This window comes from Chanodichthys erythropterus, chromosome 2, assembly GCF_024489055.1.
Source record: "Chanodichthys erythropterus isolate Z2021 chromosome 2, ASM2448905v1, whole genome shotgun sequence".
Classification (NCBI taxonomy): Eukaryota; Metazoa; Chordata; class Actinopteri; order Cypriniformes; family Xenocyprididae; genus Chanodichthys; species Chanodichthys erythropterus.
In genome coordinates, this window is record NC_090222.1 from 3,372,234 (window position 1) to 3,386,854 (window position 14,621).

Sequence of the window (14,621 nt, forward strand, 5' to 3'; positions counted from 1 at the left end):
ATCAGACAGATTAACCACCCCTAGTGTGTGTGTGAGGTAAATGTAACCACGCATCAGCGCCATTCATTCACACAGAGACGCAGTACATGCAGGATTCATATTTAAAGCTGCAGTCCATAATTTTGCCTCTTTGTCGCCATCTCTGTTTGAAACCTGCAATTGCAGTTGTATGCAGAATTATTATCTGTACGTGCGTTGTGCATCTGCCTCATACGCGATATAGCCTACTAGCTGGGACTCCTTCATGTAAATAGACGTGACGTAATGACGCAAAGACAAAAGGCGACATGCTCGAATTTCCCACAGAAACCCACCAGTACCACCCGAATAATAAAACATATTACAAGCTTACCGTTGTGAATCGAGCTAAGGTAAGGGGATAGTTTTGAACACTGGCTGGTTATGTACTTGAAAATGTCTGGTTATGTACATTACCAAAAAAAGTTATGGATAGCAGCTTTAAATAGTGTTTTAGCAGTTTAATATTCACAGACACTAGTCTATATCAAGGTCTGATTTAACTGTACTGACCTGTTTTTTATTTATTCATCAAAACTCTGACAAATTCAGTGCTATACAGTAAATTCCATTTTTATGACTGGATTTTGCGATTCCATCCACGTTTTCTGCTTTGCGGAAATCACAGGGCCCTAACAGTGCCAATCAGAAATGAGCTTGTATCACCAAGTCAGTGAAAGCAACATTTTGCAAAAAAATAATACAAGTGCATTTCGGATTACTATTGGCACTATGCACTGAAGTAAATCATATTCAACACTATTCACGGTAACATACAGGCTGCGTTCACACAGCATTAGAACACTTGAGAACTAGCATGACCAATCAATAGATTCCCATGAGCACCAGCACTACATCTCAAAAGACTAGATCTGTTTTTGTTATTTGCCAGCTTACATGTACGTATTAATACATTCATGTTACTATAGCCATGGTGCTAAATTTACACGTGCCAAATGCCACATGCAACTAAAAATTAGCTTTGGCAAGTGGGTAAAAGAGAGTTTCTTGCCAGTTGTCCCATACTGAACTGGCTCACGTGGTCAGGCACATGATTGTCAGCTCTCAGCTGTAAACAAAATGTATGTTATTGCTTGCACAATAAATAAAATTCCCATTTAATTTTAATAATAGGAAAATATTATACTGTTTATTATTTGATTAAATTTGATTTGATTAAAATTGATGCACTATGGTTTAAATGATTTTCTGCCAAGTAGTAAAATTATTAATTGTGCAAGCCCTAATTTATAAGTATATAATAAATATATTTTAAAAAAATATTACAGTAATGGCCCACTTTTGTTCTCTTTTTTCTGTTTATTCTCAACAGCTCCCACTCACTGTAGTGGAGTGATGACATAACATTATTCTTGTAAACGGTTTCTAGCACTTCAGTAATAAAAGTGTCCATATTTAAAATGCGTACACATGACTGTGTAACAGTGGCGGGCCCAAAGAAAATTTAAATCACCAATCTAAATTACTTTACGTAGTTCGGGCGCCAGACAAGCTCAATCTTGTCAAATACTACAAATACTGTCCTTTTTCCCAGAATAGCCCTTTAAGCCACAGATTACAAACATAAATCAGTCCCACACAAAGAAAGTTCAGTTTCAGAGTTGTATTTTCGCCAAATCAACAAGAAAGAAAGCAAAAAAAGAAAAGTTCAAAGCAAGTTCAAGTTCAGTTTCACAATTATATTCTCACCAGTCAACAAAAGAAAAAAAATAGTCTTTTCATCAATTTGTTATTCAACACTAACGATAAAAAAAACGAAAACAAAGAAAAAAACAGTAAAAGTTGGTGCTTATGAGGTAGAAGTATGATGCTTGAAAACTTCGACAGATTCAACACTTCAACAAGATTCAGAGAAATAACGTGAAGGAAAAAGGGAGAAAAAAAACATGCAACCATTAGAAAAGTAAATCACAACCATATTATATGTAAAAAAAAAAAAAACACTTTACATTAATGGTGCACTATGTAATATTTCTGCCACTAGAGTCCTATTCAAAACAAAGGCTTAGCTTGATGACGCCAAGTTTAAGCGCAGAATTTTGGGACATGTGGTCTTCATCTCAACGAACGGTGGAAAAGAATAGGGATAGGACTTGGAAACAAATCATGTTCATGCTCTTCAGCTCTGTTTATCATATTAGATACAGTTGAGTGTGTTGAAAATGTTATAACGTTACTCTGTCTCACAGCAGCCGCTGAGCGAACGCACACTGTTAAACACTGCAGTAAGAAAGATCGATTTTACAGTATCATATTAAATGCTGGATGATTGTGTTGATAAATGGCATGCAATTAATTTTAAAACGTATTGTATGATGGAGAAAATTCTGTATTTCTGTTGCTAAAAATAAAGCTGCATCTGATTATGCTATGTTAGCTACTTCACAAAATAGCGTTTTTCTCTTAGGCATGGTAAAGCATGATAGTCGCAAAAAATCAACAAAATTAGATTTAAACAATGAGACTAAACGTGTTGAGCTATATAACAACAATTAGTTTTCTGTCAATAAATATATAAAAATAGTTGTTCCCTTGTCTATTAAAACATGTAATATATTAAACCATGGTGTTTCCATGGTTTCTACAAAATAAAATCTGAAACTGAGGGTAACGCGGTTATGACGCCATGGAGAGACGACTCCTCACACGTCCCGAAGCCTTGGTTAAAATTGCAGTTTTCTCACGATTTACAAATAGCTGCAAACATTTGGGATGTTTTAAGTACTCAAGTGAACAAAATATATAACCTTGGCCTAGTGAAAAAAACTTTTTTGTTTTTCCGTACTGCCACAACTGCAAAATGCAACAATTACTGTACAGTGCTTGGCAGTGGTCAAAAAAGTATTTACAAAACTTTTGGATTGATCCCTTCTTGTAGAATAAGCCTACGTTCACACTACCTGTGCTTCTATTACCCTTCAAATTTCGCAAATTGAAACTGCGAATTGAAAATATGGCCAATGGAAACACGTAAATTTTGCAACAAAAGATTTTACGCTCACATAAGGTGGTTTTTCAGACAATTCGAAAAAGAAATATTTTGCAAAACTGCAATGGAAACAGTTTAATGCATTTACAGGTCACCTGGCATACATAAAAGTCGATAAATCTTTAAAGATGGCGTGCTATGTTTGGACAGAAGATGAGACGGGGTTCTTTATTAAACTTATAAAAGACAAAAGAATTACAGGAATACTGGATTCTAAACAACAAAGAAATGCCACAATTGATCAAGATCTTGAAGCAGACAGAGGTAAGAAACACCCAGAAACACCTCATATGTAGCCGCTCCCAAGTATAAGGGGCTTTCCTTACCATTAAAGGTGCCCTAGAACTTTTTAAAAAAAGATGTAATATAAGTCTAAGGTGTCCCCTGAATGTGTCTGTGAAGTTTCAGCTCAAAATACCCCATAGATTTTTTTTTATAAATTTTTTAACTGCCTATTTTGGGGCATAATTAGAAATGAGCCGATTCAGGGTGTGTGGCCCTTTAATTCTCGTGCTCCACGCCCCAAGAGCTCGCGCTTGCCTTAAACAACATAAAAAAGTTCACACAGCTAATATAACCCTCAAAATGGATCTTTACAAAGTGTTCGTCATGCAGCATGTCTAATCACGTAAGTCCATGTTTGTTTTGATGTTTACATTTGATTCTGAATGAATTTGAGGCTGTGCTCAGTGGCTAACGGCTAATGCTACACTGTTGGAGAGATTTATAAAGAATGAAGTTGTGTTTATGAATTATACAGACTGCAAGTGTTTAAAAATGAAAATAGCGACGGCTCTTGTCTCTATGAATACAGTAAGAAACGACGGTAACTTTAACCACATTTAACAGTACATTAGCAACATGCTAACGAAACATTTAGAAAGACAATTTACAAATATCACTAAATATATCATGTAATCATGGATCATGTCAGTTATTATTGCTCCATCTGCCATTTTTCACTGTTGTTCTTGTTTGCTTACCTAGTCTGATGATTCAGCTGTGCACAGATCCAGACGTTAATACTGGCTGCCCTTGTCTAATGCCTTGATCATGGGCTGGCATATGCAAATATTGGGGCGTACATATTAATGATCCCGACTGTTACGTAACAGTTGGTGTTATGTTGAGATTCGCCTGTTCTTCTGAGGTCTTTTAAACAAATGAGATTTATATTAGAAGGAGGAAACAATGGAGTTTGAAACTCAATGTATGTCATTTCCATGTACTGAACTCTTGTTATTTAACTATGCTGAGGTAAATTCAATTTTTGAATCTAGGGCACCTTTAATGCTTGGATAACACGCCTACGTCTCCTTTGATTAAACATAACGACTAGTGCAACTTATATCCGTTTCCATGATTTTTGTAATTACTTATTGCGAGAGGAAAAAAAAGTTTTAGTTGCATAACATCAGAGGAAACGCTGTCATTTCGCAATCGTTTATCGACATTTAGAAAATATCACAGAAAGTTTTGCCCAAATCTGTAATGGAAACCCAGCTACTGTCAGTCCAAATATGATTATTTGTGCATCCAGTTGGAATCTTATCTGAAATGATTGACTTCTACATTGTGTATCGCAACTGTTCAGATCCAATTTGTGTGTCTCATGGCGCTCTTTCGTTTTCCGGAATATCTGCATTGGTTTCTATGGCAATGACGTTGCATTGGTAGTTACGTGCCAAAAACAACAACAACCGCAACATAGAGGGGTTTGCAATACAGAGGAGTTTGTCTTATTTACAACATGACAATGACATGAGATTTTTTGCCATTCATACAGCTAAATCTGATCGGATTTCAATAGTATATGCACAAGAATTTTTACGTTGGTCGTGGGAGAAAACACAGATTTGGATGGTAATAAAACTGACCAGCCAATATAAACGCTGAAATTACCTTACGTCCCCATGAGAATCAATTACTGTTTGAATAGGGCTTAAAAAATTATAGCAGGCACACTATTGGGATGTAGGCCAAAAAGTAATTCTGGACCCAGAGTACAGCCATTCAAGAGAGCAGGACATGAACTCAAGAGCTATGGGACAGGAAGCCAAGAATCCTAGACAACAATTAAGATAAAGCCATCTAGTCGACAGGGAGATTAAGGAATCCTTCATCAAAAGAGCACAGGGCACAAAGCATGAATGTCTGCTGCTGGTGTGTCTGTGTGCACAAGGCGGGACTCCCTCCACCCCCAACTCACATCTCTTCCAGTGTCTCTTCCAAAACAAAACAGAGCCAAGCATAACCGACTCCAGACGGGGGGGGACGCCAACCATTCGGATGTCAGCAGAGGCGAAACCACCATTAGACTTCACTAAAGTCTTGTAATTTATCATCAGCTCTTTGTCCATGTTTAAAATCCAGACATTCCTGAAAATCCCTGCGGTGCAGCAGCTGTCAGACTGAGACTATAAACACCAGCATGGATGATTATGCCATTTACTGCCAACTCAGCATCCAGAACACATCAACAGGACACAGGTGTATGCAGAAACATCCTTCAGGCCTTCACTTGCTCTTCTCTTTTGGGTGTAAGAATAGTTTGCTCATCAATAGAGTCCAATGGCAAATATACAACATGTTCTCCAACCAATATGCCTATATAGGTCGTTTGTCACTTCCCTGAAATACGACCCATAGGAGCGTTTAATAAAGTTGCGCCCCTATCGACAACAGGACACTTTAATTTTAATGCATTGTACCCTTTTATCTGCGTCATATTTCGGGTTTTGCGTAGCTCAAATGGTAGAGCATTGCAATATATAACAACATGCAATCATGTGATCATGCAATTGTGGGTTTAATCCAAGGAAACTCATGTGCTCATTAAGTGTATATGCACTATAAATCACTGAGGGTAGGTTTAGGGGTGGGGTAGGTTTAGTCGTTAATAAGACAAATGATGTAAAAATTCCACACAATGCATTTAAATGAACACGCATTTTGATTGGTAACGACAGTCATACATCATTTCATGACGTCATCTGCACATCTTTGGATTGTGGGGGAAACCGGAGTACTCGGAGGAAAGGCTGACATGGGGAGAACATGCAAACTCCACACAGAAAGGACTCCTGGATCAGCCGGCACTCAAATCTTGCAAATCACTTTCTTGCTGTGAGGCAACAGCGCTAAATACTGAGCTTACTGCTTTAAAAGTATTGTTAGTTCATGCTAAATATTCTGTAGGATAGTGTTAAAGTATAGGCTACACAACCGTATTATAGTGTTCCAGATGCATTATACATACATTGCTTTTATGGATTGACTACCTTAGAATTTCATGCACTTTCCCAACTAATCCTAAACTAACTTTTCTTCACGGAAAAAAAGTCCTATTTGTTCTTTTTTGAGGTTCTTTATCTTATTTTCATTTAAAATTAAATGCTACAGATGATTTATTCATTCATAAAATTATTCATTCGATTGTTAGCGTTTTAAATCGGTTATAACTAAATAAATGATTCACGATTCAAAAATCCATGTTTCAAATCAATGCATCGTCAGAATTTGTAATTGATGCATCGAGAAAATGAGTGAATTCTTTCACTACTATTTAGTGCAGTTTGTTAATGCAGGCATTATTACTAATATGGGCCCTTTTCACATTTCTGGGGTTCTGAGAAGTTATCAATTTGGGTAAACTCCTATAGTGGTGAATGGAAACTCCAGCAATTATACTTAATTTTTACATTCCCATTTGAAACCAATTGTGAAAGATAAAATCCAAGATTTTAGCATTTCTACACTTCTAACATTTCTACACAAAAAATGCTGGGTTAAAAACAACCAAAGTTACCCAAAGTTACATTATTATATGGCTGGCTTAAAATGAACCCCAAATAGGTTGTAAATTAAAAATCAGGCACATAATTACTAGAGGCAACAATAATAATCAAAAGGTGAACATTTATTAATAAGCAATTTAATAAATGTTTATTGTTTAATTATCATTCTTAAAACTTAATAATAAATATTCATTATGAAACATATTAATGTTAATTTCAAACATACTTTGGGTTCATTTTAAGCAAACAAAGTCATTTTTAAACAACAGTTGAGTTAAATAAAACTACCCAGCAGGTTGAGCAAACATTTAACCCAACCGCTGGGTTAAAACAACCCAATTTCTGGGTTTGTCCATTTTAACCCAGTGTTTTTAGAGTGTATGACTTTCCAAAAGGGGAAAATATATCAAGAGCTTGATTACAGTAGTCAGAAGAGAGAAAAATGTCAAATTTGCCATCACTCCCTCAGCCGTTGTATTAGAAACACTCACAGCACACCAGTTTTCTGTCATTTTATACCAAGGTAATAAAACACAAAGTTCAGTCTTGTATATATTTTCAAATTTTAAATTATTACATTTATAAGAAAACTTTGCTAAATTTATAGTGCTTCATCACCCTATCTGTTCAAAGTAGGGGTCGACTGATTATCGGCGCCAATATTAAGCATTTTTATGGTTATCGGTATCGGTCTTTTTCAAAACCGTTTTGCCAATAAAATAATTGCTCTGTGGCCCTAAAGCAAGCGCCACAGGGATTGCACATAATTCTACACATTCCCGCAGGTTTCATGGGAAAGAATGTTTTTGTCAGAGCCCTTGATATTCTTAATTTTGACATTAATTACAATTTTTATACCAGACATATATATCGGTTATCGGTTTACTTTAATCAGTATCGGCCCTGAAAAACACGTATCAGCCGATCCCTAGTTTAAAATAGTGTTGTTTTTGGCAGCCTGTTTTAATTTTAGTTTTAGTATTTGTGTCAAGCGGTCACTTTAGTTTTTATTCGTTTTAGTCACGTTCATACTCTTTTTAGTCTAGTCAAGTTTCAGTCAACTAAAAGTCTGAGCATTTTAGTCTTATTTTAGTCAGAATTATCCATGACTATTTTTGTATAGTTTTAGTCGACGAAAACTGATGACATTTAGTCTAATTTTAGTCAATGAAAATTGTACTTTAGTCTCTTTTTAGTAATGCAATTCTATTTAACCCAGTCAATATAGTATAAGTACCTAGTAGTATAGACCAAACTAAAATTTTATTTTAGCCAAACCCCTTTCAAAACAAGGTTATCTATTATATTATTGCTACCTTATAGATAATACCTTATAATGCCTTGAGATTTCTCTTAACCCTTTAAGACCTGAAGGCTTTTTTAGAGTGTGTGTTTTTTTTTTTTTTCTGAGCGACAAACACAAAAGTAAAGACTCGTAACTCCAAAACTGTAGCAAGGAGAGTCAAAAAGGTAGGTATCATTTGATAGAACACTTTTTAATTTTTTAGAAAATATAAATGACTTTACATTTAGACATTTTCATGCTGAAAACTGCTGATAAAAGACAAAAAAAAAAATTATATATATATTTAAAATGTTTAATTTTTTTTTTTTTTTGTTTGACATGGAATAACTCAGGAAAGCAATAAGATCAGAGAAAAAAATTTTTTTGGTGACGCTCTCCTACATGTGAGCTGCATCTGGTTCAAATTTTGTGGCATAAAGTATAGTTAAATAAAGTGTTATTTATTTTTTCGCAGCTAGATGGTGCCCACGGATGGTAAACTCGGGTTTAAAAGGCACTTCTCAGCACTCGTTAGGTGTTTTTCAAAATGGTTAGATGCATTAAAAAGCCGAGTTTCTAAGCTTTAAGATGATACCTATTTTGTGTTATTCCACGTTGGAAAATGAATATGGATGGGTCCGGGATCATTGGATACACACTGCATCCCGGAAAGACGAGACACGTTTTTAGCCAAGTATGTTAAATAATTTCCTGTGTAATATCTTGTGAACAACGCAATATATTATGTTGATTTTGGATTAATTTCGTAAGAATCTGCTTTAAATAATGATGTGCGTTTTCTATGATCTGTGCATTTTTCATGAAGTTATGAGCACGTGAAATATACATATTTCCCTACATATCGGTCCCTTTCTCTGTGTCAGACTTAACTTTGTCATTTATGCTAAACTCACCGCATAAATAATGCCGCAAGTGGGGCTTGAAGAAGTGACGTCGCAGGCGTCTGCGCAGTGCGACCTGATGCAGATCCTGAAGTGAGACACAGGAAACAAATACTGCAAAATAATAATAATAACGCAACTAAACGAGATGAAATAACATTATAACATTTCGTCTCGTCTCGTTATGGTCAACGAAAACTAAGAGACATTTTAGCATAGTTTTTATTTTATATTCATCAACAATATTGCATTATATGTTTAATTATAGTCATCGTCACATGACCAGCATTTACATCGCATCTCGTCTTGTTTTCGTCACGTGATAAAGGTTCATTGACAATGATGATTTTCGTTGACGAAAGCAACACTAGTTGAAAGGGTCCATTGGTGATACTTAGGTTACACTATTTCCTTCAGGAAATATAAGATCTAGTTTTAAAAACCATTGTCCAAATAACACTTGTAATGGCCTGAATGATATTTGACATTTCCAAGGCTTTTAGAGCTCTAAAAAAAGAAAAATGTGTGGGGTTGACAATGAAAGCAAGGTACTTGAATCACTCACTCCTCAGTTTACATAAAAAAAATCCTTGATTCTGAGTTCATGCAAGGCTAAAGGCAGCGTTTGTCACACAATCTATTTTCTGGCATGAATCAGAGCGCGAGTGACAGTTTCAAGCCAGAGTACAGTACAAAGGTCAGGAGGATGTGAGCTGTGCAGCATGTGTTTAATAGTTAAATTTAAACCAGCTATTCCCCAGTGATCACATTATACAGCACATATAAACAACCAATGTCCAGAGACATGCTTAAAGGAAACGATGTGTGTGTCTATGTAGGCTTTGTATATCTACATTGTCTACATTGTATATCTGTATCTTTTCTGCAATCACAGTAACAAATGCTAAAGATACTTCCCACACACTATGATGGCTTTTCCAGCAGGAAATTCCTATAGCAAAGACAATTTACAAGAGTTCAGTGGCAAGAGTAAAAGCAGCTAGGGACTGCTGGACCATCACGCTCATCATCTGAGAAATATTATACACTGATACCTCAATGCGCTATATATACGACAGGAAAACCTCTCAGTAATCGATTTAGTTACAGAAGGAACGGATTCATTTTGCTGTTTTTCACCCATCTACTATGCAAGACATTGGTGGAACTGGAACATGTGAAGAGAAGCACATCAGATGTCAACATTGCCACCAGTTCTCCAGTAAAGTCAAAATACTGAACTAGTTTAGGAACATGTGCTCATTAATAGGGTCCAAATGAGATTCTGTTATTCTGCTCCTTCTCTTGTGTCCTTTTGTCATGTGGTGACTAACACTCAAGAGACCACCCATGTTTTCCTTACGTAATTTAGTAGTCTACTTGGGCGCCGAAGTGTTACGGTTTTAATGGACCTCACTCAGGATAGATGGCATATTTAATTTGAAGCAGATGAAACTGAGGCTATGAGGGATCAAAGCACAGTCCATTCAATGGGTTGTACTTTGTTGTACAACAAAACACTGAAAATATGGCAGAAAAACAAAAAATGTGCTGTGAAAATTAACTGTGACCTAAAAATAGGGCTGGGCATTATGACGGTATATATTGTGACAGGGGTATAAAGTGTCTATTGTTAGAGATTTTACTATATCGTTTCTTTCACAAATGTAAATATATCCGTGTAGCACAATACTACTTACAGTAACACGTGAGACTGATAAAGATACATGTATGAATGACAAAATAAAGAGTGGGACATGTTTGATGTTGAGAATTATTATACTGGTTAGTATATTAGTATTAAATTAGTTACATTATATTGGACCAGTGCATTTGGTCTTAAAGGGACAGCAGCATAATAAATGTCTGTCTCTTTATTAACGTTAATCAAACAACGAAATACAAAGACAAAATCACTCACTGCTTTTGACTGAATCACTTGTATCTTTTATAAGAATCAGTTCAAATTTGATTCATACGGTGAAGACTATGTGGTGTTTTAGTTATATACTTGATTTTTCAATTTCTGTAGTTTTTTTTACCACATTAAATAAACCTACACTCTAAAACTGCTGGGTTAAAAACAACCCAAGTTGGGTTGAAAATGGACAAACCCAGCAATTGGGTTAAATGTTTGCTCAACCTGCTGGGTAGTTTTATTTAACTTAACTATTGTTTAAAAATGAGTGTATTGTTTGCTTAAAATGAACCAAAAGTATGTTTGAAATGAACATTTATTAAAGTTTAATAATGAATATTTATTAATAAGTTTTAAAAATAACAATAAACATTTATTAAATTGCTTATTTATCATTATTGTTGCCTCTAGTATTATGTGTCTGATTTTTAACTTCCAACCTATTTTGGGTTCATTTTAAGCCGGATATATAGTAATTTTAAAACAATAAATGTTTGCAAAACGTGCTGGGCAGTTTTAACCCAGTCGCTGGGTTTGTCAATTTTCAACCCAACTTAGGTTATTTTTAACCCAACTCATTTTTTTATAGTGTACTGTATCTGAGAAAATGTAATGCATTTAAGTTCTATCTTTGCTCTAGTGTATTTTTCCTACTGTGTTTAATTTGCTTCTTTGTTCTTATTTTTCATTAAAATAAAATGAAATTAGCTATATGGAGATAAATTTCACATACCGCGAAATAAGATTTTGGTCATATGGCGATAGATCCACGTAAATGGATACGTCATCCGTCATCATTTCCTCACTCTCACATCATTACAAACCTGCAAGACTAAATTCTTCTGCGGCACACAAAAGAAAATACATGAATGTTGGAAACTAAACAAAACTGGATACCACTGACTTCCAAAAAAGACACTGAAGTTGCGTCCCAAATGGCCAAATCCCAAATGGTGCACTTATGCACTATGTACTCATCCATGTATTGTATGAATTTTATACTCCTCCTCTGCAACGTGATTAAAGCTGTGACAGTTCAGTGCATGAAGTGTCCAACATTCCACACTTCGTTTTTTCCGTTAATTTAGTGCATCATCCGGGTATTTTAATTTTTCTTACTGAAAATTTCTGTGAACACACTACTCACACTGTTTGTACTTAAAAACATCAGAATAGTGCACAAGTACGTGAATTGAGACATGTCTCAAAATATCCTCTTTAATGCTCCACAGAAGAAATAAACTTTTTTTTGGAAATATATGAGGTTGAATTAACAACAGTATTTTAATTTACAGGTGAGCTACCCCTTTAAATATCCCATCAGCTCCTGAACTTCATCCAAAATCCTTTTACTCCTATGTCAATAACTTGTAACTAAAATAAACTGAAACTAATCTCAACATTGAGCATAAAAGATAATAAAATACCTTATGTGTTTGGTTTTGCGATATAGCCTGCAAGAGACATTTGGCAGGTCGTTTGCAGAGGCAAATGTGAATGAATACAGATTTGTTTTGCAGGAGGGGGCGAGGGGTGGCAATGTTAGTTTAGGGTGGCTTCATACTCAGCAGGCACTGCGCGAAAGGGAGGAAACTTTCCTTAGTGAGAAATCTCCATTAGCTTGAACTTTTCAAGGAAAACATACTCAGCCGAACTCAATGGAAAAAAAAGAAAAAGAGGTAACAGCAAAGTCTGCCTTCGGTGATTAAACCGTGATGAAATAAAAGAAATTAACAACAGATGAGGAAGAAAGCAGGCCCAGGAATAGCTTCTGGAAAGGAAAAAGCTTGGAAAGGCACCGGCAGCAGGGATCTACACCGCTCTTTCACACACACAATTGACTGTATGGCTCATTGTGGAAAGAACCACACACACATATATGGAGGGAAGGTCAAGTGGAAACAGGCAGAGGGTTTTTCAATCAGCAAGCTGCTAAATACAATTGCAGATGTGAAAAAGATAAATAGAAAAACACACTGGCAGTGATCACGTTGTGCTTACCAAAGTACTCAGCCTTTGGCTGGACGTCCATCTCCTTTTCCAGCCGTTCAGTTAGAGCTTCTAATTTTATTTCAGCCGCAGATGGCCCCTGATCTGTCTGTACTTGGAGGGTCTGGCATGGCAGTTTGAGTGCCCGAGAAGGGCTGGGAGACTCATCACGGCACGACTCCACAGGGGCCGCCGCTGTGGGAACAGCCGTTGTCAGGTTACTGGGTTGGAGTGGCTCACCTTGCTTCCCTCCATGGGACAGTGGAGGTGGGGTCACCTGGGTAAGGGAGGGGGTGCCAATGTTATTAGCTGCCCCGTTTTGTGTTGGTCCACTGGCAGAGATGGGTTGACCAGGGCTAACTTGAAGAGGCTGGTGATATGAATCCCTATATGTTCCTGTGGGTGACTGTGAGGGAGACTTCCCTGATGGGGCAAAGGTTTGAGAGAAGCCCTGGGAGACTGGAGAATGAGCTCCATGTGAGCTAGAACTGTTCGAGAATGGAGATGATGGCACCTGAGAGGGGTAGCCGCTTCTTGTCGCCCATGTGCCAGGGGGGCTGGTTGAGGGCGATGCCCGGGCTGGCACTGGTATTGGGTTAACAGCATTTCCAACCTCCTTACTGCTGCTGGATCCATCGTGTAAGCCGGCTGAATAATGTTTTTGTCCTTCATAAGATATGTATGGAGTCACATTGGCAGTGCCAACCATTGGTCCGGACATGATGGGTGGTTTGGCTGCTGCTTCACCTCCTTGTCTATAACTATTGATGGGTGGTCTGTCTTTGGTGTAAAATGTGTTATCTGACACTTTCAGATTACTTCCATTGATCCTTGCTGGCACACTTTCGCTTCTTGCCATCTCCTCTTGCTGCTTTTGCATGTGTATTTTGGTCATTTTTGAGGCAAATACCCTCCTGGTTTCTTCAAAATCCGGGTTGTTTCCTGCATCTCTCTTCACGCGAAATAAGCCGTCCTTCGACGCTTCATACATGTTCAAGTCCTCGATGAATTTACTCGCCTCAAGTCCCAAATCGTCGTATTTATCCATGTTTTCAAATGGAAACACACTCAGAAAGTATAAGCTTTAAGGATCTCCAGCAGTGGGTTTAGTCAAACCATTGAAGAGGGGAAACTGATGGGGAACAGCTGTTCACCTGTGAAAATCAACGGATAATAATATCACTCAAAACTGAAAAAGCCACGTGACGAGTTTAAGTTTCCACACAGATTACATCCACTAAAAAAGTAAAAAAATACTCCGCTAAGTGAACAGGAACAGTAAATCTGAGTAAAAACTAGTGTAAGTGAAGACAGCGACAAAAAGCAGAAACTCCAACGAACTAAAGAAACGGACACGAGCAAAACTGTGCGCCTCCGTTAACTTTCCGAGGCAGCTTTCGGTTTAAGTCTAACGAAACCCGACAGAAACTGTGAAATCTCCTCCACACCGGACTAGAGCTAGTTTAAACTGCTCCTTTAGTAAACTCTTCTCCTCAATGAGAGATTGAGCGGCTCCCGCCTCCTCTGCTCGCGCCGAGTTCAGCGTGTGAATGAAGAAGCGCGAGACACTGGCAAGAGCGCGCGACCAGCTGTGCTGTTCACGAGCGCGCTCAGAGGAAAACAGGACCGCGGGGAGCCGCTTCTCACGATCCCCAGGATAAATAATCATGATCAGTCTTTCTGGTACTTTTGGGAGCTTGTA

At 37.2% G+C, this 14,621-nt stretch overlaps 1 protein-coding gene across 2 annotated transcripts in view; it reads right to left on the reverse strand.

Annotated features, from left to right (window-relative positions):
- The window catches only part of limd1a (LIM domains containing 1a), a 58,247-nt gene extending 43,626 nt beyond the window's left edge, over positions 1–14,621 (reverse strand). The window contains exon 1 of one of the 2 annotated variants that reach the window (XR_010896356.1): positions 12,932–14,621. Coding sequence is in view for 1 of the 2 variants with exons in the window: in XM_067399783.1 (XP_067255884.1) it covers positions 12,932–13,967 (1,036 nt within the window). In the remaining variant the exon portion in view is untranslated. The remainder of the gene's footprint in view (positions 1–12,931) is intronic. The other variant, XM_067399783.1, reaches the window with a different exon arrangement.